We start from the raw sequence: 27649 nt of genomic DNA, 5'->3' as shown, positions 1-27649 counted from the left end.
CTAGTTTTTTGTATTCTTTTAGTAGAGACGAGGTTTCACCGTGTTAGCCAGGATGGTCTCGATCTCCTGACCTCGTGATCCGCCCGTCTCGGCCTCCAAAGTGCTGGGATTACAGGCTTGAGCCACCGCGCCCGGCCTGCCTTTTTTTTTTTTTTTAATGGAGTTTCTCTCTTGTCGCCCAGGCTGGAGTGCAATGGCATGATCTTGGCTCACCACAACCTCTGCCTCCCAGGTTCAAGAAATTCTCCTGCCTCTGCCTCCCGAGTAGTTGGGATTACAGGCAGGAGCCACCATGCCTAGCTAATTGTTTTGTATTTTCAGTAGAGACTGAGTTTCTCCATATTGGTCAGGCTGGTCTTGAACTCCCGACGTCAGATTATCAGCTCCACTCAGCCTCCCAAAGTGCTGGGATTACAGGTGTGAGCCGGCGCGCTGGGACGACAACACAGATTTGTTTCCTGAGGAGACAAAACAGATTTGTGTTGGTCACCTCCACAGTGACCGCCAGTGTAGAGCTCGCACACACAGGTGCTCAATACATGCTGACAGATACATGGAAGGATGACTCTGCCTACTCCTCCCTCACTGCCCAGTGAACCAGGGCAGGGAACAACTCTGTGGCCCCAGGGCCCCATAGAGACTTGCATACAGCAAGCGCTCAATAATTGCTTATCAAAAGAATTCACAGGCCAGGCGCGGTGACTCACACCTGTAATCCCAGCACTTTGAGAGGCCGAGGCAGGTGGATCACTTGAGGTCAGGAGTTCGCAACCAGCCTGGCCAACATGGTGAAAATCCATCTCTACTAAAAAGACAAAAATTATCCGAGTGTGGTGGCACCCGCCTGTAATCCCAGCAACTCTGGAGTCTGGGGCAGGAGAATCCCTTAACCTGAGAGGCAGAGGTTGCAGTGAGCTGAGATCCGGCCACTGCACTCCAGCCTGGGCGACAGAGCGAGACTCCGTCTCAAAAAAAAAAAAAAAAAATGATGAACAATGGGCCGGGCGCGGTGGCTCAAGCCTGTAATCCCAGCAACTCTGGAGTCTGGGGCAGGAGAATCCCTTAAACCTGAGAGGCAGAGGTTGCAGTGAGCTGAGATCCGGCCACTGCACTCCAGCCTGGGCGACAGAGCGAGACTCCGTCTCAAAAAAAAAAAAAAATGATGAACAATGGGCCGGGCGCGGTGGCTCAAGCCTGTAATCCCAGCACTTTGGGAGGCCGAGACGGGCGGATCACGAGGTCAGGAGATCGAGACCATCCTGGCTAACACGGTGAAACCCCGTCTCTACTAAAAATACAAAACTAGCCGGGCGAGGTGGCGGGCGCCTGTAGTCCCAGCTACTCGGGAGGCTGAGGCAGGAGAATGGCGTAAACCCGGGAGGCGGAGCTTGCAGTGAGCTGAGATCCGGCCACTGCACTCCAGCCTGGGCGACAGAGCGAGACTCCGTCTCAAAAAAAAAAAAAAAAAAAAAAAAAAAAAAAAAAAAATGATGAACAATGATGGTCCCCTTGGCCCAGGGCCTGGACACCCCCCAGGGATAAGGCCCTCAGATCCTGGGGGCTTTTTTTTTTTTTTCCTGAGACAGAGTCTTGCTCTGTCACCCAGGCTGGAGTGCAGTGGCACGATCTTGGCTCACTACAACCACCGCCTCCCTGGTTCACGCCATTCTCCTGCCTCAGCCTCCGGAGTAGCTGGAACTACAGGCACCTGCCACCACGCCCGGCTAATTTTTTGTATTTTTAGTAAAGACGAGGTTTCACCATGTTAGCCAGGATGGTCTTGATCTCCTGACCTCGTGATCCGCCCGCCTCGGCCTCCCAAAGTGCTGGGATTACAGGTGTGAGCCACCGCGCCCAACCTGGGCTTTTTTTTTTTTTTTTTTGAGACGGAGTCTCGCTCTGTCACCCAGGGTGGAGTGCAATGGTGCGATCTTGGCTCACTTCAACCTCCGCCTCCCGGGTTCAAGTGATTCTCCTGCCTTAGCTTCCTGAGGAGCTGGGATTACAGGCGCCTACCATGCTCGGCTAATTTTTGCATTTTTAGTAGAGACAGGGTTTCACCATGTTGGTCAGGCTAGTCTCGAACTCCTGACATTGAGTGATCTGCCCACCTCGGCCTCCCAAAGTGCTAGGATTACAGGCATGAGCCAACGTGCCTGGACACTTTTTTTTTTTTTTTAGACAAGGTCCAGCTCTGTCACCAAGGCTGGAGTGTAGTCTCAAGGGATCCTCCTGCCTCAGCCTCCCGAGAAGCTGGGGCAACAGGTGGGTGCCACCATGCCTGGCTTTGTCTTTCATTATTTCATTTCATTTCATTGAGACAGGATTCTCACTATGTTGTCCAGGCTGATCTCAAAGTCCTGGCCTCATGTGATCCTCCCACTTCGGCCACCCAAACTACTGGGATTACAGACGTGAGCCACTGTGCCCGACCCTCGGGGCATTCGAAATGACCCTCCTTTACAGATCTAAAGGAGGTACATGGAGACAGCTAGGAATGGGAGTTCCAGATCTGAGGTCCGTGCTACAAATGAGGAAGATGAGGCCCAGAAAAAGGCTGCGGACCAGGCATGGTGGCTCACGCCTGTAATCCCAGCATTTTGGGAGGCCGAAGCAGATGGATCACCTGAGGTCAGGAGTTCGAGACCAGTCTGGACAACATGGTGAAACCCCATCTCTACTAAAATAAAATAAAAAATAAAAAAAATTAGCTGGGCGTGGTGGTGGGTGCCTGTCATCCCAGCTACTCGGGAGGCTGAGGCAGGAGAACTGCTTGAACCCAAGAGGTGGAGGTTGCAGTGAGCTGAGATTCCACCATTCACATCCATCTTGATCTCCTGACTTCATGATCTGCCTGCCTCAGCCTCCCAAAGTGCTGGGATTACAGGCGTAAGCCACCACGCCCAGCCGGTTTTGTATTTTTAATAGAGATGGGGTTTCACCATGTTGGCCAGGCTGGTCTTGAACTCCTGACCTTAGGTGATCCACCCACCTCAGCCTCCCAGAGTGCTGGGATTATAGGCGTGAGCCACCACAACTGGCCTGAAGCCTCTTCACTTTCTGAAACTATTTTGCTTCCTTCTTTGATAACTTGTTTACTATTCCTTCCTTCCTCTCCTCCCCTACGGAAATGACAGTCACTGACTAATCACTTCTGTCTGCTGTCTGGGACAATTCCCAGCACACAGTGGGCGCTCGATGAACGTTGGTCAAATAAAGAAATAGCCAGTTCACTGCCCCTGCTCAGGTATTTGCAGCTGGTTCCGGCCTGGATGGTCTGAAACCCTCTGTTGGGAACAGCCTGACCACACCCTGGAATCTCATCTCAGAACTCTGCTCCCCAGTTTCACTTCAGGGCCGCTGCGGCTGCCACCGGGACCAGAGCTCTGACAAAATCTGAGTCAGCACCTAAAATAGCAAGTGGTGCATGGCTGCTGGGTGATTCACACCAGCCTCCTCCTTCCACGTGGCCTGGCAATCAGGTTGTCAGGCGGGAGGGGCCCCTCGGGTTCTCTGCTCGGTGAGTCCAGTTTCACCTTCGGGGACTGTCGTTCGCTTCCTCCTTAGCTCCTTTCATTGCAAGTCCCCATTTCCGATCCGTGTGGCTTTTGGAGTCAGAATTAATCTTTTTGGGCCTCAGTTTGCCCCATCTGTAGGGTGGATCCATAATAGAAGCTTCTACCTTGAGGGGTTGTTTTGAGGATGAAAATGTGTGTGTTTATTTATGTATTTGATTTTTTGTTATATCGATGAGGGCTTCCTATGTTGCCCAGGCTGATCTCGAACGTCTGGCCTTGCCTCCTTATGCACCAGGACGATGGGCCTTCGCCACCGTGCCTCCCTATTTATTTTTATTATTATTTGAGACGGAGTTTCACTCTCGTCACTCAGGCTGGAGTACAGTAGCACAATCTCAGCTCACTGCAACCTCCGCCTCCCAAGTTCAAGCGATTCTCCTGCCTCAGCCTCCTGAGTAGCTGGGATTACAGGCACCCACCACCACACCCAGCTAATTTGTATTTTTAGTAAAGACGGGGTTTCATCATGTTAGCCAGGCTGGTCTTGAACTCCTGACCTCAGGTGATCCACCCGCCTCGGCCTCCCAAAGTGCTGGGATTACAAGCATGAGCCACCACATCCATCCATCCTTCCTTCCTTCCTTCCTTCCTTCCTTCCTTTCTCTCTCTCTCTTTCTCTCTTTCTCTCTTTTCTTTCTTTCTTTCTTTCTTTCCTGATACCGAGTCTTGCTCTGTTGCCCAGGCTGGAGTGCAGTGGCACAATCTCAGTTCACTGCAACCTCTGCCTCCCAGGTTCAAGCGATTCTCCTGCCTCAGCCTCGCGAGTAGCTAAGACTACAGGTGCGTTCCACCACACCCAACTGGTTTTTCTATTTGTAGTAGAGACAGGGTTTCATCATATTGGCCAGGCTGGTCTCAAGCTTCTGACCTCAAGTGATCTGCCTGCCTTGGCCTCCGAAAGCGCTGGGATAATAGACGTGAGCCACCATGCCTGGCCAATTTATTTATTTATTTTTAAAAAAGAGTTGGCCGGGCGCGGTGGCTCAAGCCTGTAATCCCAGCACTTTGGGAGGCCAAGACGGGTGGATCACGAGGTCAGGAGATTGAGACCATCCTGGCTAACACGGTGAAACCCCGTCTCTACTAAAAAATACAAAATCTAGCCGGGCGAGGTGGCGGGTGCCTGTAGTCCCAGCTACTCGGGAGGCTGAGGCAGGAGAATGGCGTAAACCCGGGAGGCGGAGCTTGCAGTGAGCTGAGATCCGGCCACTGCACTCCAGCCCGGGTGACAGAGCGAGACTCCGTCTCAAAAAAAAAAAAAAAGAGTTGGATGTCTTATTCAGTTGATAAATAAATAAGAAAGATGTGGCTGGGTGTGGTGGCTCACGTCTGTAATCCCAGCACTTTGGGAGCCCAAGGCAGGTGGATCACCTGAGGTCAGGAGTTTGAGAGCAGCCTTGCCAACATGGCGAAACCCCGTCTCTACCAAAAATGCAAAAATTAGCCGGGTGTGGTGGCGAGCTCCTGTAATCCCAGCTACTCGGAAGGCTGAGACAGGAGAATCGCTTGAACCCAAGAGGTGGAGGTTGCAGTGAGTCAAGATCACTTCACTACACTCCAGCCTGGGTGAGAGAGCCAGGCTCCATCTCAGGAAAAAAAAAAATGGAAATGGAGTTTCATTTTGTTGCCCAAGCTGGTCTGGAATTCCTGGCCTCAAGCAACCCTCCCACTTCAGCCTCCCAAAGTTCTGGGATTAATTACAGATGTGAGCCACCACAGCACTCAGTCTTGTTTATGTATGTATTTATGTATAATCCAGAATCTTGTTTATTTATGTATAATCCAGAATCAATAAATGTTAAGTGTCCAACAAACCTTGGCTCCATTCTTATTCTTAGAAGGTCTGTCACCCTGAAAAAATATTAATCCCTTCCATGTGGGTCCCCACACTTAATGAGCACTGCACCTGCTGCCCAGATATAGTGTACCTGATATTTATGTGGTTCTGCATATCGTCCGCTGAGGCCTTGAAACCACAGCCTCCACAGACCCATTTCTCAGATGAAAAAGCAGAGACTCCGACAGGTGAAGTACTTGCCCAGCATCACACAGTGGCATCAGAGTCCAACCTTGGTGGGGGCATCAAGGCAGACCCCAAAGAAAAAGGAAGGGCTGCAGCAAAACTGCTAAATGTCCCTCAGTGGCATTTATTCAAATTCATTCATTTATTCATTCATTCGCTCATCCATTCATTCATTTACTCACTCATTCGTTCACTCATTCATTCACTAATTCATTCATTCACTCACTCACTCATTCATTCACTAATTCGTTCATTCACTCACTCGTTCATTCATTCACTCATTCATTCATTCATAACTCACTCATTCGTTCACTCATTCATTCACTAATTCATTCATTCACTCACTCACTCATTCATTCATTCACTAATTCGTTCATTCACTCACTCGTTCATTCATTCACTCATTCATTCATTCATAGCTCACTGCAGCATTCACCTCCTGGGCTCAAGCAATTCCCCCCACCTCAGTGTCCTGAGTAGCTGGGACTAAAGGCGTGCACCACCACACCCAGTTAATGTTTGTATTTTTGAAGAGACGGGGTCTCACCATGTTGCCCAGGCTGCACCCTCCCCGCTCTCAACAATATCTTTTCCCTCCACATTTCCTGGTATTAGAACCCAGACTCGGCGAGGCACATGGCCGCTTAGAAAGGACTACATTTCCCAGCGTTCCTTGCGGCAGGAGCAGTGCCATGTGATTATATTCTGACCAATGGGATGAGGGTGGATCCCGGTTTACGCCCTCCAAGAAAAGGCGTGCACTTCCCGCTTCCGTTTCCCTTTTGTAGAAGCGGGAGCCACGTGTTTTATAATAAATAGCTGGGCAGAAGGTGTCCCAGAAGACAATGGCGCTGCGGAAGCATTTAATAAATATTATTATAATTAAAAGACCGTAGCAATACCCCCACCACCAAGACCCTTCACCCAGAAATAGAGAGATTGGAATTGGAAACACGGTATCCAGTTCTGACCACCGTGAAAGCCAGGGCATTATCGCGCTCCTTTTGTCCTAAATGAAGGGCTCCCGGGCAATGTCCTGAAAGCGGCAGATGACCCCATCTTCCACTGTCCACAGGGCACAGGGGTGGTCTATGGGGTCCTGCCCAAAGCCGATGCCTGGGTCCAGATGTGTTCCCCAGGTGGTCAGGTAACGACAGGCAGTCATTCTGCCTCCTGTGTTTTGTCCTCGGGCGCCTGGGACCCTCTCTGGTTCCACATGTGGTTGTTCAGCCCCAGCTGTACCATCTGTGCATGGTGGATAATGAGGGGTTGCAGTCCTGGGCTCTGAGGGGGTGCAGGTGAGGCTGTAGGGAAGGCTTGTGGCTGCGAGAAGGGCAGTGATGGTGGTAAGGTTGCTGGCTGTGGGGAGGGCGGTGGTGGGGTGCCAGCCTGCCACGCGTGCAGGGGTGGCGGCTGCGGGCACCCCGGCCAAGGAGGAAAGGATGGTGGGGCTCCCAGGGGTCCCTGGCCCCCAAAGGGCATTCGAGCCCCAAAGGGTGACCCAGTCCCAAATGGCATGTGGCTCTCAAAAGCCACCTGGAGCTGCTCCATCTGTGCCTGATAGGACAGGTAGCTCTGGAGGTAGGCCGAGTAGGCCGCGTTCAGGGCCGCTGCCTGTATCCGCTCACTGTCCAGGTGTTGGCTCTGTTCCCGCAGGGCTCGGGTGTCCTGTTCCTTCCTCCACATGGCCTTTCGGGCCTGAAGCTTGTGGGGCCTGAAGGTGTTAGCCACCTTCCTAGCGAAGATCTGGGAGTGTTCGTCCAGCCGCACCAGCCCGGAGAGCAGGCTGGCTGTGTCGGAGCTGAGCTCGGCCGGGGAGCTCTCCAGGGGCAGGAAGGGGATAACACAGTCTGGCGACCCCTGTCGCGTGAGGTTGCTCATCATGGCTTGGTTCACCTGGTGCAGGCTCAGGTGACAGTCGAAGTTGGAGGTGAGAAGTAGGATGATGAAAGCTGAGTGGTCTATAGCATCCTGCAGGCAGCTCAGCTCCCCACGCCCGGGCACCTGGAAATCCTCGCAGAATGTGGCCCCGTCGGGCACACCAAGGGCCTCCAGCTTCTCCCGGACCCGCAGGGCAATGTGCTCGTCCGCCCTGGCATGGAGGATCACAAAGTTATAGAATTTCTGTTCCGATGACGATTCCAGGGAGGAAGGGAACAGGGAGGAGGGGGTCAGGTGAGCTGAATAAGGGGCTGATGAAGGAGGAGGAGGGGGAGGGGATATTTCTGCGGTGGTGGGAGTCGGTGGGCACGGCTTGGTATTTGGAGAGGTGGTGTCTTCTACAGAAAGTTGGAGTGGCGACTGGTCTTTGACAGGGCAGGGGTTTTTGACGGGCTCCACAATGGGCGAGGGGAGAGACTGGGTGCCTGCAGACTCTTCGGTGCACTCCACCGGGTAGTGGGTGCTGGTTTCTGGAGCTGTGGGGGTTTCAGGGAGGCCAGCTGAGGTTGCATCTGGGGCCACTTTGGGAAGCCCAGGGGGTGGGCTGCTTGGCAGCTCTTGGGGGCTGGCAATCTCCCCCGATGGCGGCCAGCTCATCTCCTCAGGCTCCTGGCAGCCACCGGGGACAGGCTCCAGCACCAGGTTGGCCTGAGGGTCGTCACAGAGCTTGCTGGGCCTGTGTGGGCTGCGGTGCAGGCTGAGGAAGGGCATGGTGGGCGACTGGCTGATTTCCAAGTTGCTGGCCAGGGAGGCGGGGCTGTCGGTGGATCGCAGGGAGCGCCCTTGGCTCCAGCCGGAGACACCGTCAATGGGACATGGGAGGCTCCGGGTCCCAGAGGGCGAAGCCGAGGATGGAGGGAGGCAGTCCAGATTGGACTGGAGCGGCCGAACGCTCCCTGGATCCCCAACGACGTCCCACCCACACCGGTTTCGGGCCTCATCCTGAAGCTCCCCCAGCCGGTGGTCGTCCCTGGAGCTGAGGGTACGGAGGGCTTCCTGGTAGGCCACGTCCCGCAGCGAGGCCGGGCACAGCTTCTCCTCAGCCAGCAGGTGGTACAAGCGGGCCACAGTCCAGGATACATCTGGGGGCTCCTCTGGGTCCTCGGTGCTGTCCACACCAGCCCACTGGCGGGCCACCAGCCGGGCCACTGCATCGGCCTTCAGTGCCTCTAGAGAGATCCTGGCCTCGGTTTCCTGGCCCAGCTTCAGGAGGACCATGGCATGCAGGAGGTCATGCCCTTGGCAGCCTGGGCGTGGGGTCTTCAGTTTGTGTTTCAGATACAAGAGCTTGTCCTGGCCTGCTGCGCCTAGAATGTCAAAGGCACTAGGAAGTGACGGGCCCGTGCAGGCCATAGGCACAGGTGGGTGCAGCCTTGGGCAGCAGAAGCTGGGGGTAATGAAGGCATGTTCCACACTGCCCGCCTTCTGCAAGCCCGGCGTCCCCTCCCCATTCACTGTTCCAGGTTCCGCAGGAGCTGCCCGAGCAGATCTATAGGAAACGGGAGAGGCAAACACGGTTATCCCCAAGAAAGGTCAGCACGGGAAGGCAGCCCACACACCCCACCTGCTTTCCCATCCTGCCACCCAGACCTAACCAGGTGACCTTCGGCGACATGTCGTCTCCTTCAACTTCCATTTCCTCCTCTGCAAAATGCTATGAGGCCAGCACGATGGCTCACATCTGTGATCTTAGCACTTTGGGAGGCTGAGGCAGGAGGATCACTTAAGCCCAGGACTTCCAGACCAGCCTGGGCAACATAGCCAGACTCTGTCTCTACAAAAAAATTTAAAAATTAGCTGGGCCGGGCGTGGTGGCTCACACCTGAAATCCCAGCACATTCGGAGGCCAAGGCTGGGGGATCACCTGAGGTCAGGAGTTCCAGACCAGTCTGAAACCCCGTTTCTACTAAAACTACAAAGAGTTAGCCAGGCATGGTGGTGCACACCTGTAATCCCAGCTACTGGGGAAACTGAGGCTGGAGAATCGCTTGAACTCAGGAGGTGGAGGCTGCAGTGAGCCAAGATCATGCCACTGCACTCCAGCCTGGGCAGCAGAGTGAAACTCTGGCTCAAAAAACAAAAAAGTAGCTAGGCGTTGGTGGCATGTGCCTGTTGTCCCAGCTACTCCGGAGGCTGGGATGGGAAGATTGCTTAAGCCCAGGAGGTTGAGGCTGCAGTGAGCTAAAATGGTGCCACTGCACTCCAGCCTGGGCAACAGAGTAAGACCCAGTTAAAAAAAAAAAAAAAAAAGCTATCATCTGATACTTAACCTGGTGTTACCTGGGAGGTAAACACTATTACACTATTTTCCCCATTTACAGATGAAGAAAGTGAGACACACAGAGGTGATGTCACTTGCCCAAAGTCACACTGTCAGTGGATGGCAGAGGATGGATTTGAACCCCAGGCAGTCTGGCTGTGGAGGCTGTGTGCCTAATGGCATACACTTATAGACTTGTTTTGGGCAATTGAGTTACATTAACACACAGAAACTTCTGAGCTTGATGACTGAAAGCCAGTAGGTGCTCAATACATGCTTGCTAAATAAACTAGTCAGCCTCGGCTGGGCACGGCGGCTCACACCTGTAATCTCAGCACTTTGGGAGCCTGTGGCGGGCGGCTCACCTGAGGTCAGGAGTTCAAGACCAGCCTGGCCAACATAGTGAAACCCCGTCTCTACTAAAAATACAAAAAATTAGCTGGGCGTGGTGGTCCGCGCCTGTAATCCCAGCTACTCAGGAGGCTGAGGTAGTATAATCACTTGAATCTGGGAGGCAGAGGTTGCAGTGAGCCAAGATCACATCATCGCACTCCAGCCTGGGCGACAAGAGCGAAACCCTGTCTAAATAAATAAATAAATAAATAAGTAAATAAGTAAATAAATAAATAAATAAAGTAGTCAGCCTTCCAGATGGTCCTCAAGGACCCAACATCCTGGTATTTGCAGGCTTGAGCAGTCTTTCCAACACTGTCCCAGGGCTGCATTATGAGATTAACAGAATACGGCAAGGGAGCCGGTCGCCACATCTGCTCATTTTTCAAGAGAAGTCAGAGATCTAGATTTTTAGAAATATGCTCACTTTTCTTGGGATGACAATCAATTCCAATATTTTTACGAAACCTTGTGAGTTTAAAAAAAAGTTTGGGCCAGGCGCATGCCTGTAATCCCAGCACTTGGGGAGGTCAAGGCGGGCGGATCACAAGGTCAGGAGATCGAGACCATCCTGGCTAACTCGGTGAAACCCCATCTCTACTAAAAATACAAAAAACTAGCCAGGCGAGGTGGCGTGCGCCTGTAGTCCCAGCTACTCCGGAGGCTGAGGCGGGAGAATGGCGTGAACCCGGGAGGCGGAGCTTGCAGTGAGCCGAGATCGCACCACTGCACTCCAGCCTGGGCGACAGAGCGAGACTCCGTCTAAAAAAAAAAAAAAAAGAAAAAGAAAATACAAAAAATTAGTCGAGCATGGTGGCAGACGACTGCAATCCCAGCTACTCAGGAGGCTGCGGCAGGAAAATCACTTGAACCTGGGAGGTGGAGGTTGCAGTGAGCCAAGACTGCACCACTGCACTCCAGCCTGGGCAACAGAGTGAGACTCCATCCAAAAAAAAAAGTTTGGAGCCAGGCCTGGTGGTGTGTGCCTGTGGTCCCAGCTACTCGGGAGGCTAAGGCAGGAGGATTGCTTGAGCTGAGGAAGTAGAGGCTGCACGGAAGGATACATACATAGCATTCATTCATTCATTTAAGAAGTAATTTTTTGGCTGGGCACGGTGGCTCATGCATGTAATCCCAGCACTTTGGGAGGCTGAGGTGGGTGGATCACAAGGTCAGGAGTTCAAGACCAGCCTGGCCAACATGGTGTCCAAACCCTGTCTCTACTGAAAAAAAAAAAAAAAAAAAATTAGTCTGGCATGGTGGTGTGTTCCTGTAATCCCAGCTACTTGGGAAGCTGAGGCAGGAGAATTGCTTGAACCTGGGAGGCAGAGGTTGCAGTGAGCTGAGATTGCGCCACTGCACTCCAGCCTGGGCAAAAGAGCAAGACTCCATAAACAAACAAACAAACAAAAAGAAGTACTTTTTAGCCAGGTGCAGTGGCTCATGCTGGTAATCCTAACACTTTGGGAAGCCAAGGTGGACAGATCACTCGAGGTCATGAGTTCAAGACCAGCCTGGTCAACATGGTGAAACCCCCATCTCTACTAAAAAAAAAAAAAAAATTGCAGACATGGTGGCCGGCGCCTGTACTCCTAGCTACTTGGGAGGCTGAGGCAGGAGAATCACTTGAACGCAGGGGGCGGAGGTTGCAGTGAGCTGAGATCATACCACTGCATTCCAGCCTGGATGACAGAGCGAAACTCCATCTCAAAAAAAAATAATAATAATTTTTTCAGCATCTGCCAGGTATTGGGTACCAGTGAATATACCAGTACGCAGACAAGGAAAAACAGCAATAGACTCTTCCCTGGTTCAACTGTCTAATGGTATGTTAGTTATACGTAATATATAAGCATCATATATATTACATACGACAATATAATGAGCATGTGTGGATACACACAAACACTTACATGCAACCACTTATTTGAGGACTTACTACATGCTATATTGTGCACAACTCTGTTCTTTAAACTGGGCGCAGTCCTGCTTCAGGACCTTAGCAGTGGCTGTTCCCTCTACCGATATCACTGTTACCCGCCAGGTATCCCTATGGCTCACTCCCTTACCCTCCTTCATGTTTTTGGTTATGACCTGATCCCACTGTGCACATCTCCCTTTGACAGGGGCCACAAAATATGGTCCACCAATTTTTTTCTTTTTTTCCGTTTTTGAGATGGCGTCTTGCTCCTGTTGCCCAGGCTGGAGTACAGTGACGCGATCTCAGCTCACTGCAACCTCCGCCTCCTGGGTTCAAGCAATTCTTCTGCCTCATCCTCCCAAGGGATTACAGGCATGCACCACCATGCCTGGTTAATTTTGTATTTTTAGTAGAGACGGGGTTTCTCTGTGTTGGCCAGGCTGGTCTTGAACTCCCGACCTCAGGTGATCCGCCTGCCTTGGCCTCCCAAAGTGCTGGGATTACAGGCATGAGCCACCATGTCCAGCCAATTGTTTTTTTGTTTTGTTTTGAGACGGAACCTCACTCCGTCACCCAGGCTGCAGTGCAGTGGCGCGATCTCAGCTCACTGCAACCTCCACCTCCCGGGTTCAAGTGATTCTCCTGCTTCAGCCTCCCGAGTAGCTGGAACCACAGGCACCCGCCACCATGCCCAGCTAATTTTTGAACTTTTTTTTTTTTTTTTTGAGACGGAGTCTTTCTCTGTCGCCCGGGCTGGAGTGCAGTGGCCGGATCTCAGCTCACTGCAAGCTCCGCCTCCCGGGTTTACGCCATTCTCCTGCCTCAGCCTCCGGAGTAGCTGGGACTACAGGCGCCCGCCACCTCGCCCGGCTAGTTTTTTGTATTTTTAGTAGAGACGGGGTTTCACCGTGTTAGCCAGGATGGTCTCGATCTCCTGACCTCGTGATCCGCCCGTCTCGGCCTCCCAAAGTGCTGGGATTACAGGCTTGAGCCACCGCGCCCGGCCTTTTTGAACTTTTTATAAAGACAGGGTTTCACCATATTGTCCAGGCTGGTCTCGAACTCCTGACCTTGTGTGATCCACCCACCTCAGCCTCCCAAAGTGCTGGGATTACAGGCGTGAGCCACTATGCCCAGCCAATTGCTTTTATAAAGAAAGTTTTATTGGAACACAGACATGCTCACTCATTTACATATCATTGATGGCTGCTTTCCCACTAGAGTGATGGAGTCGCTACAACAGAGACCGTGTGGTCTACAAAGTGGTCACTCTCTGACCTTTGACAGAAGAAGTTGGTAGACACCTGGGTTATGAGACAGGCATGTGATTTTTTTATTTTCCATTCCACAGAGGGGCAAACATGACCAAGATCACACAGCCAGTGACTGATAGAGCAGCCATTTGATGCCAATGTTTGTAACTATAACACCAAGTGCCTTTTAATTAGTAGGGGCATGATTGGCTATTACGGGTTCAATTTCAATAGTGTCTATCCCCAAAATCATATGTTGAAGTGCCAGCCTCCAGTAGCTCAGAATATGACTTTATTTAGAGAAAAGGCCTTGTTTTGGTTTGTACTTGGCTTTGATGTTTTTGTTTGTTTGTTTGTTTTTGATGTTGAAAGTATTTTTATTTGGCCGGGCGCGATGGCTCATGCCTGTAATCCCAGCACTTTGGGAGGTGGAGGTGAGCTGATCACTTGAGATCAAGAGCTCAAGACCAGCCTGGCCAACATGGTGAAATCCCGTCTCCACTAAATATACAAAAATTAGCCAGGCATGGCCGGGCATGGTGGTTCACGCCTGTAATCCCAGCACTTTGGGAGGCCGAGGTGGGTGGATCATCTAAGGTCAGGAGTTCGAGACTAGCCTGGCTAACATGGTGAAAATCCATCTCTATTAAAAATGCAAAAAGTAGCCAGGCGTGGTGGCGGGCGCCTATAGTCCCAGCTACTTGGGAGGCTGAGGCAGGAGAATGGCGTGAACCTGGGAGGTAGAGCTTGCAGTGAGCTGAGATCGCGCCACTGCACTCCAGCTTGGGTGACAGAACGAGACTCCATCTCAAAAAAAAAAAAAAAAAAAAAAATTAGCCAGGCATGGTGGTGGGTTCCTGTAATCCCAGCTACTCAGGAGGCTGAGGTGGGAGGATTGGTTGAGCCTGGGAGGTTGAGGCTGCAGCAAGCAAGCTAAGATCTCACCACTGCACTCCAGCCTGGGCAATAGAGCCAGACTCTGCATCAAAAAAAGAAAAGGCAGGGGGCACTTAGATACAGACACAGAGCTGCACAGAAGGAAGATAATGTGAGAAGACCCAGGGAGAAGGCGGCCGTCTGCAAGCTAAGGAGAGTCCTCAGAAGGAACCAACCCCACGACACCTCGATCTTGGACTTCCAGCCTCCGTAACTGTGAGAGAATCAATTTCTGTTGTTTAAGCCATCCGGTCTGGGGCATTTTATTACCGCAGCCAAAGCAGCTAATACACTGCAGACACTCGGTGTCTAGACCAGCCTAAACACTCTCTGTCTGTGTTTTGTCCAATACGGCAGTCCCCAGCTACCTGTGCCTACTGGGCACCTGAAATGGGACTGTGGCAGTGAAGAGACTCTGAATTTTAATTTTTTTCTTTTTTTGAGATGAAGTCTCGCCCGGCCACATGTTCTCACTTTTTTTTTTTTTTTTTTGAGACGGAGTCTTGCTCTGTCGCCTGGGCTGGAGTGCAGTGGCCGGATCTCAGCTCACTGCAAGCTCCGCCTCCCGGGCTTACGCCATTCTCCTGCCTCAGCCTCCCGAGTAGCTGGGACTACAGGCGCCCGCCACCTCGCCCGGCTAGATTTTTGTATTTTTTAGTAGAGACGGGGTTTCACCGTGTTAGCCAGGATGGTCTCGATCTCCTGACCTCGTGATCCACCCGTCTCGGCCTTCCAAAGTGCTGGGATTACAGGCTTGAGCCACCGCGCCCGGCCATGTTCTCACTTTTAAGTGTGAGGGAATCATTGAGTTCACAAAGACACAAAGAAGGGAACAACAGGGCCAGGCACAGTGGCTCACGCCTGTAATCCCAGCACTTTGGGAGGCCGAGGAAGGTGGATCGCCTGAGGTCACGAGTTCAAGACTATCCTGGCCAACATGGTGAAATCTCTTCTTTACTAAAAATAGAAAAATTAGCCAGGTGTGGTGGCGGGTGCCTGTAGTCCTAGCTACTAGGGAGGCTGAGGTGGGAGAATCACCTAAATCCAAGAAGTCGAGGCTGGAGTGAGCAGAGATCAAACCACTGCACTCCAACCTGGGCGACAGAGCGAGACTCTGTCTCCAAAAAGAAAAAAAAAAAGGGGAACAAAAATACCAGGGCCTGCTTAAGGGTGGTGGAGGTGAGGAGGAGGGAAAGGATCTAAAAACTGCCTATTAGGGTCGGGCACGGTGGCTCACGCCTGTAATCCTAGCACTCTGGGAGGCTCAGGTTTGTGGATTGCCTGAGCTCAGGAGTTCAAGACCAGCCTGGGCAACATGGTAAAACCCCATATCTACTAAAATACAAAAAAATTAGCTGGGTGTGGCAGTGTGCACCTGTAATCCCAGCTGCTTGGGAGGCTGAGGCGGGAGAATTGCTAGAACCTGGGAGGCGGAGGTTGCAGTGAGCCGAAATGGCACCACCGCACTCCAGCCTGGGTGACAGAGCGAGACTCCGTCTCAAAAAAACAAACAGACAAAAAACTACCTGTCAGGTACAACAATTATTACCTGTGTGATGAAATAATCTGTACACCAAAACCTGTGACATGCCGTTCACCTATATAACAAACCTGGACATGTACCCGTTAATTTTTGTATTTTTGTACGCACTGGGTCTCCCCATGTTGCCTGGGCTCAACCGATCCTCCCACCTTGGCCTCCCAAAGTGTTGGGATTACAGGCGTGAGCCACCGCAGCCGGCATTTTATCTAATTTTTAATTAATTAAGGCCGGGTGTAGTGGCTCATGCCTGTAATCCCAGCACTTTAGGGGGCAGAGGTAGGAGGACCTCTTGAGCCCAAGAGTTCAAGACCAGCCTGGGCAACAGTGAGACCCATCTCTACAAAAAATAAAAATAGGCCGGGCGCGGTGGCTCACACCTGTAATCCCAGCACTTTGGGAGGCTGAGGCAGGTGGATCACCTGAGGGCAGAAGTTTGAGACCAGCCTAGCCAACACAGTGAAACTCTGTCTCTACTAAAAATAAAAAAAATCAGCAGAATCACTTGAACCAGGGAGGCAGGGGTTGCAGTGAGCCAAGATTGCACCATTGCACTCTAGCCTTGGCAACAAGAGCAAAAGTCCGTCTCAAAACAAACAAGCAAATAAATAAAATAAAAATAAAAATAATTAGCTGGGTGTGGTGGTGCATGCCTGCATCCCAGCTACTTGGGAGGCAGAGGTCAGAGGTTCGCCTGAGCCCAGGAGATCGAGGCTGCAGTGAGCAGAGATCGTGCCACTGCACTCCAGCCTAGGCAACAGAGCCTCAAAAACAGCAAAACAAAAAATATATGGAAGATGCCTCATTCATAATGTTTTATATTGAAACATGTTGGGTATATTGAATTAAAAAGAATTTATTATTAAATGAGTTTATATATTGGATTAATAAAATGTATTATTGGGATTAATTTTTGTTTTTATTATTTTTTTCTTTTTTCGAGGTGGAGTCTCGCTTCATTGCCCAGGCTGGAGTGCAGTGGGGCGATCTCGACTCACTGCAACCTCTGCCTCCCGGGTTCAAGCGATTCTCTTGCCTCAGCCTTCCGGGCAGCTGGGATTACAGGCATCCGCCATCATACCTGGCTAATTTTTTTTTTTTTTTTTTTTTGAAGCGGAGTCTCGCTCTGTCGCCCAGGCTGGAGTGCAGCGGCTGGATCTCAGCTCACTGCAAGCTCCGCCCCCCAGGTTTACGCCATTCTCCTGCCTCAGTCTCCCGAGTAGCTGGGACTACAGGTGCCCGCCACCTCACCTGGCTAGTTTTTTTGTATTTTTTAGTAGAGACGGGGTTTCATCGTGTTAGCCAGGATGGTCTCGATCTCCTGACCTCGTGATCCGCCCATCTCGGCCTCCCAAAGTGCTGGGATTACAGGCTTGAGCCACCGCGCCCGGCTTTTTTTTTTTTTTTTTTTTTTTTTGAGACGGAGTCTGGCTCTGTTGCCCAGGCTGGAGTGCAGTCGGGCAATGTCAGCTCACTGCAAGCTCCGCCTCCCGGGTTCACGCCATTCTCCTGCCTTAGCCTCCCGAGTAGCTGGGACTACAGGCGCCCGCCACCTCGCCCGGCTAGTTTTTTTTTGCATTTTTAGTAGACGGGGTTTCACCGTGTTAGCCAGGATGGTCTCAATCTCCTGACCTCGTGATCCGCCGGCCTCTGCCTCCCAAGTGCTGGGATTACAGACGTAAGCCACCGCACCGGCCACCTGGCTATTTTTGTGTGTTTTTTTTTTTTTTTTTTTGAGACGGAGTCTGGCTCTGTCACCCAGGCTGGAGTGCAGTGGCCGGATCTCAGCTCACTGCAAGCTCCGCCTCCCGGGTTCACGCCATTCTCCTGCCTCAGCCTCCCGAGTAGCTGGGACTACAGGCGCCGCCACCTCGCCCGGCTAGTTTTTTTTGTATTTTTAGTAGAGACGGGGTTCCACGTGTTAGCCAGGATGGTCTCGATCTCCTGACTTTGTGATCCGCCCGTCTCGGCCTCCCAAAGTGCTGGGATTACAGGCTTGAGCCACCGCGCCCGGCCTTTTTTTTTTTTTTTTTTGAGACAGAGTCTCGCTCTGTAGCCCATGCTGGAGTGCAGTGGTGCGATCTCGACCTTGGCTCACTGCAAGCTCCGCCTCCCGGGTTCACGCCATTCTCCTGCCTCAGCCTCCCGTGTTGTTTTTTGACAAGATCTTGCCCTGTTACCCAGGCTGGTGTGCAGTGGTGTGATCATAGCTCACTGCAGCCTCAACCTCCTGGGATCAAGTGATCCTCCCACTCAGCCTCCGGAGTAGCTGGGACTACAGGCACAAAGTACCATGCCCAGCTAATTATTAACGTTTTGTAGAGACGGGGTCTGGAGCTCCTGGGCCCAAGTGATCCTCCCACCTTGGCCTCCCAAAGTGCTGGGATTACAGGTATGAGCCACTGCACCCAGCCTATATGTCAGTAACATATATATATATATAATTTTTTTTTTTTTTTTTTGAGACGGAGTCTTGCTCTGCCACCCAGGCTGGAGTGCAGTGGCTGGATCTCAGCTCACTGCAAGCTCCGCCTCACGGGTTTACGCCATTCTCCTGTCTCAGCCTCCGGAGTAGCGGGACTACAGGCGCCCGCCACCTCGCCCGGCTAGTTTTTTTGTATTTTTAGTAGAGACGGGGTTTCACCGTGTTAGCCAGGATGGTCTCGATCTCCTGACCTCGTGATCGCCCGTCTCGGCCTCCCAAAGTGCTGGGATTACAGGCTTGAGCCACCGCGCCCGGCCCAATCTTTTTTTTTTTTTAACTTTTTTGAGACCAAGTCTCCCTCTGTCGCCAGGCTGGAGTACAGTGGCATGATCTTGGCTCACTGCAACCTCCACCTCCTGGGTTCAAGCAATTCCTCTGCCTCAGCCTCCCAAGTAGCTGGGACTACAGGCGCACGCCACCATGCCCAGCTAATTTTTGTATTTTTAGTAGGGACAGGGTTTCACCATGTTGGCCAGGATGGTCTTGATCCACCTGCCTTGGCCTCCAAAATTCTGGGATTACAGGCGTGAGCCATCGTGCCCGGCCTTATTTTTGTATTTTTAGTAGAGATGGGGTTTCACCATATTGGCCAGGCTGGTCTGAAACTCCTGACCTCAAATAATCCACCCGCCTTGGCCTCCCAAACTGCTGGGATTTCAGATGTTAGCCACCGCACCCAACCTCAGCAAAATATATGTATATATATATTTTTAGGCTGGGCTCGGTGGCTCACGCCTGTAATCCCAGCACTTTGGGAGGCTGAGGCGGGCAGATCACAAGGTCAGGAGATTGAGACCATCCTGGCTAACACGGTGAAACCCTGTCTCTACTAAAAATACAAAAAATTAGCCAGGCGTGGCAGTGGGAGCCTGTAGTCCCAGCTACTCTGGAGGCTGAGGCAGAAGAATCACTTGAACCCAGGAGGTGGGAGGTTGCAGTGAGCCGAGATCATGCCACTGCACTCCAGCCTGGTGACAGAGTGATTGTCTCAAAAAATAAATATATATGTGTGTGCGTGTGTGTGTGTGTGTGTGTGTGTGTGTATTTAACTTCAGAGACTTCGGGACAACCCCACTGGCAAAGCAATGTGAGACTCAAATTACTTTGAATTCATTGCCAACATTGAACAGAGACGTTGTGTACAACTCCGGCATTCCAGATTCTCTCGGAAAATCAAAGATCCGGCCACACTGGGCCCACGTTCCCACGGGGCAACAATCCACAGTGAGAGCAGTTCAAGTCCTTCCATCTGAGGGCTAAGGCCTGCCCTGTTGACCCCACACCCATCTGAAATGAGTCAGTCCCAGGGCAAGCGAGAGCAACAGGTAGAAGCCTGCCCTTGGGATTCAAGTCTCAGCTCTGGCACACCCAGGCTGTGACCCTGGGGCAGGCCATGGGTACTTAAAATGCCTCAGTCTCCACGTGCGTGAAATGGGCACCAGCTAGGGTAGCTGTGAGGGTGAATGAGTTCATTTGTACAGGACTCTTTTTTTTTTGAGACAGAGTCTTGCTCTGTCACCCAGGGCAGAGTGCAGTAGTGCAATCTCGGCTCACTGCAACCTCCACCTGCAGGGTTCAAGCAAGTCTCTTGCCTCAGCGTCCCAAGTAGCTTGGATTACAGGTGAGCGCCGCCATGCCCAGCTAATTTTTGTTATTGTATTTATTTATTTATTGAGACGGAGTCTTGCTCTGTCACCCAGGCTGGAGTGCAGTGGCTCGATCTCAGCTCACTGCAACCTCCACCTCTCAGGTTCAAGCGATTCTCCTGCCTCAGCCTCCCAAGTAGCTGGGACTACAGGTGTGGGCTACCACGCCCAGCTAATTTTTTTTTTTTTTTTTTTTTTTTTGAGATGGAGTTTCACTCTTGATGCGCAGGCTGGAGTGCAATGGCACGATCTTAGCTCACTGCAACCTCCACCTCTCAGGTTCAAGTGATTCTCCTGCCTCAGCTTCCTGACTAGCTGTGACTACAATTGTGGGCCACCATGCCCAGCTAATTTTTTTTTTTTTTTTGAGGTGGAGTTTTGCTCTTGTTGCCCAGGATGGAGTGCAGTGGCATGATCTCAGCTCACTGCAACCTCCACCTCTCAGGTTCAAGCGATTCTCCTGCCTCAGCCTCCCAAGTAGCTGGAATTACAGGCACCCACCACCACGCCCAGATTTTTTTTATATTTTTAGTAGAGACGGGGTTTCATCATGTTGGCCAGGCTGGTCTCCAACTCCTGACCTCAGGTGATCCTCCCGCCTCAGCCTCCCAAAGTGCTGGGATTACAGGTGTGAGCCACAACATCCGGCCCATGTCAGTTACATTTAAATCTCATTCTTTTTTTTTTTTTTTTTTTTTTTTTGAGATGGAGTTTCAAGCCACTGCACCTGGACTTTTCTGTATTTTTAGTAGAGATAGGGTTTCGCCACGTTGGCCAGGCTGGTCTCGAACTCCTGACCCCAGACAATCTGCTCACCTCAGCCTTCCAAAGTGCTGGGATTACAGGTGTAAGCCACCGCACCCAGCTAATTTTTGTAATTTTAGTAGAGACGGGGTTTCAGGATGTCGACCAGGCTGGTCTCGAACTCCTGACCCCAATCGATCTGCCTGCCTTGGCCTCCCAGAGTGCTCAGATTACAGGCATGAGCCACTGCGCCCGGCCTGTATAGAACTCTTAAAGCAATGCCTGGCACATGTGTGCTCCATGAACATTAGCATGCAAGACTGAAACCTCCTGGCAAGAAGGACTCAGGGGAGTTTTGCAGAAAACGCGACAAAGCCAGTCAGAATCATCAAGGCAGGACCACCCCCGTCTGTATGCCTGGCAAATCTCTAATATCACGTGGTCTGGCCGGGCGCGGTGGCTCAAGCTTGTAATCCCAGCACTTTGGGAGGCCGAGACGGGCGGATCACGAGGTCAGGAGATCGAGACCATCCTGGCTAACACGGTGAAACCCCGTCTCTACTAAAAATACAAAAACTAGCCGGGTGAGGTGGCGGGCGCCTGTAGTCCCAGCTACTCGGGAGGCTGAGGCAGGAGAATGGCGTAAACCCGGGAGGCGGAGCTTGCAGTGAGCTGAGATCCGGCCACTGCACTCCAGTCCCAGCGACAGAGCGAGACTCCGCCTCAAAAAAAATAAAATAAAATAAAATAAGATAAAATAAAATCACGTGATCTTTCTTCTCATTCTCTCTGCCCATGGGCCTGAACTCAACTCTATTTCATTGACTGTCTGCCCAGCTTCCCCTGCCCGCCTGCCCTGCCCACTGCCACCTCCACCTTCTGGAGACCCGGAGAGTTTCACTTCTCACTGTCCATGGCTGGGACAAAGTCCACTCCTCACTCTGAAAAGCAGGCGCCTGGCAGGACAAAAACACCCAGAGGGTGGGGACGTTCTGGCTCTGCCACCTGCCAGCTTGTGTGGTCTGTTTCTCAGCCTCAGTTTCCTCATTTATAACACCCACATGAACTGGTACTTAGGATGAATGGGAGTCTGTTTTGAAACTTTGATGCCAAAATATGGTTAAAAAGTTTACATCAGTGCCCAGGAAGGAGCAAGAGCTTGATATAATAATGTTAGTGTGACAATAAATGTTAGCAGACCTTTTCTCTTCCTCTTCCTTTTTTAAAAAAATTTTGATTTTTAATTTCATTTCTGGCCGGGCGCGGTGGCTCAAGCCTGTAATCCCAGCACTTTGGGAGGCCGAGACGGGCGGATCACGAGGTCAGGAGATCGAGACCATCCTGGCTAACACGGTGAAACCCCGTCTCTACTAAAAATACAAAAAAGTAGCCGGGCGAGGTGGCGGGCGCCTGTAGTCCCAGCTACTCGGGAGGCTGAGGCAGGAGAATGGCGTAAACCCGTGAGGCGGAGCTTGCAGTGAGCTGAGATCCGGCCACTGCACCCCAGCCTGGGCGACAGAGCAAGACTCCGTCTCAAAAAAAAAAAATTTCATTTCTTTCTTTCTTTTTTTTTTTTTTTTTTTTTTTTTTTTGAGACGGAGTCTTGCTGTGTCACCCAGGCTGGAGTGCAGTGGCGCGGTCTCGGCTCACTGCAACCTCCGCCTCTTGGGTTCAAGCAGTTCTCATGCCTCATCCTCCTGAGTGGCTGGGATTACGGCACACACCAGCACGCCCGGCTAATTTTTGTATTTTTAGTAGAGACCGGGTTTCACCATGTTGGCCAGGCTGGTCTCAAACTCCTGACCTCAGGTGATCTGCCTGGGATTACAGGCGTGAGCCACTGTGCCCGGCCCCCATTTCATTTTTTTTTAGAGACAGGGTCTCACTCTGTCACCCAGGCTGGAGTGCAGTGGTGGGATCACGGCTCACCGCAGCCTTGAACTCCTGGGCTCAAGCGATCCTCCGACCTCAGTCTCCTGAATAGGTGGGACTACAGGTATGTGGCACCACACCTGGCTAATTTTTGTATTTTTGGTAGAGACAGGGTCTCACCTATGTTACCCAGGCTCCTGGGCTCAAGCAATCCTCCTGCCTCAGCCTCCCAAAGTGTTGGGATTATAGGCATAAACACTGCACCTGGCTAACTTTCTTTTTGAATTTTTTTGTAGAAATGGAGTCTTGCCATGTTGCCCAGGCTTGTCTTGAACCCCTAGGCTCAAGTGATCCTCCCACCTCGTCCTTTTTAAATGTTTTAACCGCATCTGAAACGTGCCCTTCTCTCCCACTCTTCCTCCCACACTCTCATACAGTCTTTTATGCATTGCATATGCATTTACTGAGCATCTACTAGGTCCAGGAACTGTTCAAAGTGCCACTGCATATCAAGGCGAGCACATCCGCCCTCACAGAGCTCCTAGTCTGGTTCAGGGAGACCAACAGTAAGTGGTAAAATAACCCAAGATCATTTCAGAGAATGAAAAGTACTGTGAAAGCCATGAGTCGGGGGCTGTGTGGCTCTGAGAGACTGGCTGGGAAGGGGCCACAGGGGACCATGGTGGTCAAGGGAGGTCTTTGGGGACAGGAGGTGACATTGAGCTGAGACCTGAAGGAGCTGAGGGAGGAGGCTGGGTGGAGATCAGGGAGGAAAGCTCCCGGAAGGTGAAGCCACCTTCCCAAAGGCCCTGGGGCAGGACTGTGCCTGGCTAGCTGGAGGAACAGTGAGGAAACCCATGTGACTGGATAACCGTTAGGAGGGGGAGAAAGGAAGAAGGTGTGGGGTGGTATAGGGTGTGAGGTTGGGATCCTGGGTGTCAGGGAAGAATTCGGGGTGTCAGGAAGGAATTTGGGATGTTGGGGAGGGATCCTGGGTGTTGGGGAGGAATCTGGGGTATTGGGGAGGGATCCTGGGTGTTGGGGAAGAATCCAGGGTGTCAGAGAGGGATCCTTGGTGTTACGGAGGAATTTGGGGTGTCCGGGAGGAATCGGGGAAGGATCCTGCACGTCAGGGAGGAATTTTGGGTGTCAGGGAGAAATTCAGGGTGTTGAAATATCAGGTGTCAGGTAGGAAGCTTGGGGCTCAGGAATTTGCGGTGAGGAGGAATATGGGGTTTCAGGTAGGAATCCTGGGTGTTGGGGAGGAATGTGGGGTGTCCGGGAGGAATCCAGGGTTTGGGGGAGGGGTCAGCTGTAGGGGAGGAAGCCGGGGTGCTGGGGAGGATCCCGACAGTGGGGGAGGATCTGGGCCACCAGCGAGGAGAGCTGGAGGTTGAGGGGAACGTCAACCTCCCAACGCGCGGCGCCAGGCCTCCCCCGGGCCCTAAGAGGGAGGGCCAGGTGGCCTGGAGTCCTGGCGAGCGGCGCGGGCGCAGGGCCACCCCCCATGTCCCTGACACTTTCTCCACCTCGAGCCTGTCCTCGCCGCTTCCCCACCTACCAGGGATCCGGGGCTGCCGGCTGCGCCACTGGGGCCTAGGGTCCTGGGGTCCTGGGGGCCGGGACTTCTGCGGAGGTGCCCGCGGACCTCAGAGCGCTGAGGCCGCTGGCTCCACCGCGCGGCTCGCGCCCTTGGAAGGAAACGCACCGCCCCTTCCGCGTCCTGGATGGGTGTGGGACGTGAGGTCACGGTTTCGGAGTCCTGCCCCGCAGCACCGGGAAAGTCCCCGGGGCGCCCCGCATCCACGCCCTCTCTTCCCAGCCCTTGCGGTCACGTTCAGCAAGTGTGAGCAGCTACTGTGTGCAGGGGACCAGAAGAATTCGCATCTGCCCCGGGGAGCCCACAGTTATCTGGGGGCCCAGATGAGAAAGTAATCACAATTGGAAAGTAGGATCATCTCCGTTAGTAATAGGTGCTTTCCAGGAAATAAATGTAGCAGCTGTTTTTATTTTTATTTCTACTATTTTATTTATTTTATTTTATTTTATTTTTCCCTGAGACGGAGTTTCACTTTTGTTGCCCAGGCTGGAGTGCAGTGGCACGATCTCAGCTCACTGCAACCTCCGCCTTCCCGGGTTCAGGTGATTCTCCTGCCTCAGCTTCCCGAGTAGCTGGGATTACAGGTGACGTGTGCCACCACTCCTGGCTAATTTTGTATTTTTAGTAGAGATGGGGTTTCTCCAGGTTGGTCAGGGTGGTCTCAAACTCCTGACCTCAAGTGATCCACTTACCTCGGCCTCCCAAAATGCTGGGATTACAGGTGTGAGCCACCATGCCCGGGTCCCCCCTACTTTTTTTTTTTTTTTGAGATGGAGTCTACTCTGTGGCTCAGGCTGGAGTGCAGTGGTGCGACCTCAGCTCACTGCAAACTCCATCTCCTGAGTTCAAGCAATTTTCTTGCCTAAGCCTCCTGAGTAGCTGGGATTACAGGCTGCCACACCCTGCTCATTTTTGTATTTTTAGTTGAGATGGGGTTTTACCATATTAGTCAGGCTGGTCTCGCACTCCTGACCTCAGGTGATGTGCCCACCTCGGCCTCCCAAGTGCTGGGATTACAGGCGTGAGCCACCACACCCAGCCTAATTTTATTATAATAATAATAATAATTATTATTATTATAGGGGTCTCCCTATCTTGCCGAGGCTGCTGTCAAACTTCCAGGCTCAAGCAATCCTCCCACCTCGGCCTCTCAAAGTGCTGGGATTACAGGTGTGAGCCACTGCACCCGGCCTATAATATTATTTTTATCACCACGATAAATAAGATCTAATAATCACAGTGATTTTGCAGTGGTGACAAGTGTCAGTTGTGTTTCTGGTTGCAATGCAATCTGAAAGTATCTGTGGCTTTTATTAGGGTCAAAGGGACAAAGTCCCAGGTCCTGCGGCCGTCTCATTAATAATTGAGGAAATGGTAATTATCAGTTAGAGTCAGTGAAAATAAAGATGTGAATTTTTTTTTCCCCCATCAGAGTTCACAGACACCCTGAACACCCCCAAGAGATTCAGGGACCCCAGGCTGAAGTTCACCTAAAAGTTCTTGTGGGGAGATAGCAATGGAAGTGATGTCGATATCAAACCTCCCACAGTTCCCCTTAGTGAGCACCTCTCTCCAGTGAGGGAGAAATTTTAGTGAGCACTGACTGTGTTCCAGGCATGTCTAAGCTCTGGGAATACAGTAGTGGGGAAGAGAGAAATGGTCTTACCCTTTAGGGTCTCCAGGCTGGTAGGGGAGAGAATGTTAAAACACATCCTCCTGGCCTCTCTGTCTCCCATCCCAATATTGCCAATTCAAGGAGTGTCTCATAGGTGCTTGTCCCCATGCAAAACTGCGCCCAGACTCTTGTTTTTATGTTTTATTTTTTTTGAGACAGAGTCTCGCTCAGTCACCAGGCTGGAGGGCAATGGCACGATCTTGGCTCACTGCCACCTCAGCCTCCTGAGTTCAAGCGATTCTCCTGCCTCAGCCTCCCGAGTAGCTGGATTACAGGTGACGTGTGCCACCACTCCTGGCTAATTTTGTATTTTTAGTAGAGATGGGGTTTCTCCAGGTTGGTCAGGGTGGTCTCAAACTCCTGACCTCAAGTGATCCACTTACCTCGGCCTCCCAAAATGCTGGGATTACAGGTGTGAGCCACCATGCCCGGGTCCCCCCTACTTTTTTTTTTTTTTGAGATGGAGTCTACTCTGTGGCTCAGGCTGGAGTGCAGTGGTGCGACCTCAGCTCACTGCAAACTCCATCTCCTGAGTTCAAGCAATTTTCTTGCCTAAGCCTCCTGAGTAGCTGGGATTACAGGCTGCCACACCCTGCTCATTTTTGTATTTTTAGTTGAGATGGGGTTTTACCATATTAGTCAGGCTGGTCTCGCACTCTGACCTCAGGTGATGTGCCCACCTCGGCCTCCCAAGTGCTGGGATTACAGGCGTGAGCCACCACACCAGCCTAATTTTATTATAATAATAATTATTATTATTATAGGGGTCTCCCTATCTTGCCGAGGCTGCTGTCAAACTTCCAGGCTCAAGCAATCCTCCCACCTCGGCCTCTCAAAGTGCTGGGATTACAGGTGTGAGCCACTGCACCCGGCCTATAATATTATTTTTATCACCACGATAAATAAGATCTAATAATCACAGTGATTTTGCAGTGGTGACAAGTGTCAGTTGTGTTTCTGGTTGCAATGCAATCTGAAAGTATCTGTGGCTTTTATTAGGGTCAAAGGGACAAAGTCCCAGGTCCTGCGGCCGTCTCCATTAATAATTGAGGAAATGGTAATTATCAGTTAGAGTCAGTGAAAATAAAGATGTGAATTTTTTTTTCCCCCATCAGAGTTCACAGACACCCTGAACACCCCCAAGAGATTCAGGGACCCCAGGCTGAAGTTCACCTAAAAGTTCTTGTGGGGAGATAGTAATGGAAGTGATGTCGATATCAAACCTCCCACAGTTCCCCTTAGTGAGCACCTCTCTCCAGTGAGGGAGAAATTTTAGTGAGCACTGACTGTGTTCCAGGCATGTCTAAGCTCTGGGAATACAGTAGTGGGGAAGAGAGAAATGGTCTTACCCTTTAGGGTCTCCAGGGCTGGTAGGGGAGAGAATGTTAAAACACATCCTCCTGGCCTCTCTGTCTCCCATCCCAATATTGCCAATTCAAGGAGTGTCTCATAGGTGCTTGTCCCCATGCAAAACTGCGCCCAGACTCTTGTTTTTATGTTTTATTTTTTTTGAGACAGAGTCTCGCTCAGTCACCAGGCTGGAGGGCAATGGCACGATCTTGGCTCACTGCCACCTCAGCCTCCTGAGTTCAAGCGATTCTCCTGCCTCAGCCTCCCGAGTAGCTGGGACTACAGGTGCACGCCCCCACACCTGGCTAACTTTTGTATTTTTAGTAGAGACAGGGTTTCACCATGTTGGCCAGGATGGTCTCGATCTCTTAACCTCGTGATCCGCCTGCCTCGGCCTCCCAAGTGCTGGGATTACAGGTGTGAGCCACCGCA

At 51.7% G+C, this 27649-nt stretch overlaps 1 protein-coding gene across 1 annotated transcript; it reads right to left on the bottom strand.

The window, feature by feature from the left end:
* Nucleotides 1–6436: 6436 nt before the first annotated feature.
* TICAM1 (toll like receptor adaptor molecule 1) lies at nt 6437–24318 on the bottom strand. Its single transcript, XM_033200151.1, has 2 exons — nt 24154–24318; nt 6437–9031 (listed from the first exon to the last, which is right to left on the bottom strand). Exon 2 carries the CDS (start codon nt 8893–8895, stop codon nt 6763–6765), a length of 2133 nt encoding a protein of 710 aa, XP_033056042.1. The 5' UTR covers nt 8896–9031; nt 24154–24318; the 3' UTR covers nt 6437–6762.
* Nucleotides 24319–27649: the final 3331 nt, after the last annotated feature.

This window comes from Trachypithecus francoisi, unplaced genomic scaffold (genome assembly GCF_009764315.1).
Source record: "Trachypithecus francoisi isolate TF-2019V2 unplaced genomic scaffold, Tfra_2.0 Lachesis_group5, whole genome shotgun sequence".
Lineage (NCBI taxonomy): Eukaryota > Metazoa > Chordata > Mammalia > Primates > Cercopithecidae > Trachypithecus > Trachypithecus francoisi.
Note: the sequence above shows the minus strand (reverse complement) of the source record. Positions and strands in the feature narration are given on the sequence as shown.

Bases quoted from the DNA above. Each gene is read 5' to 3' on its own strand.
- TICAM1 (XM_033200151.1), bottom strand. From the start codon at position 8,895: ATGGCCTGCACGGGCCCGTCACTTCCTAGTGCCTTTGACATTCTAGGC.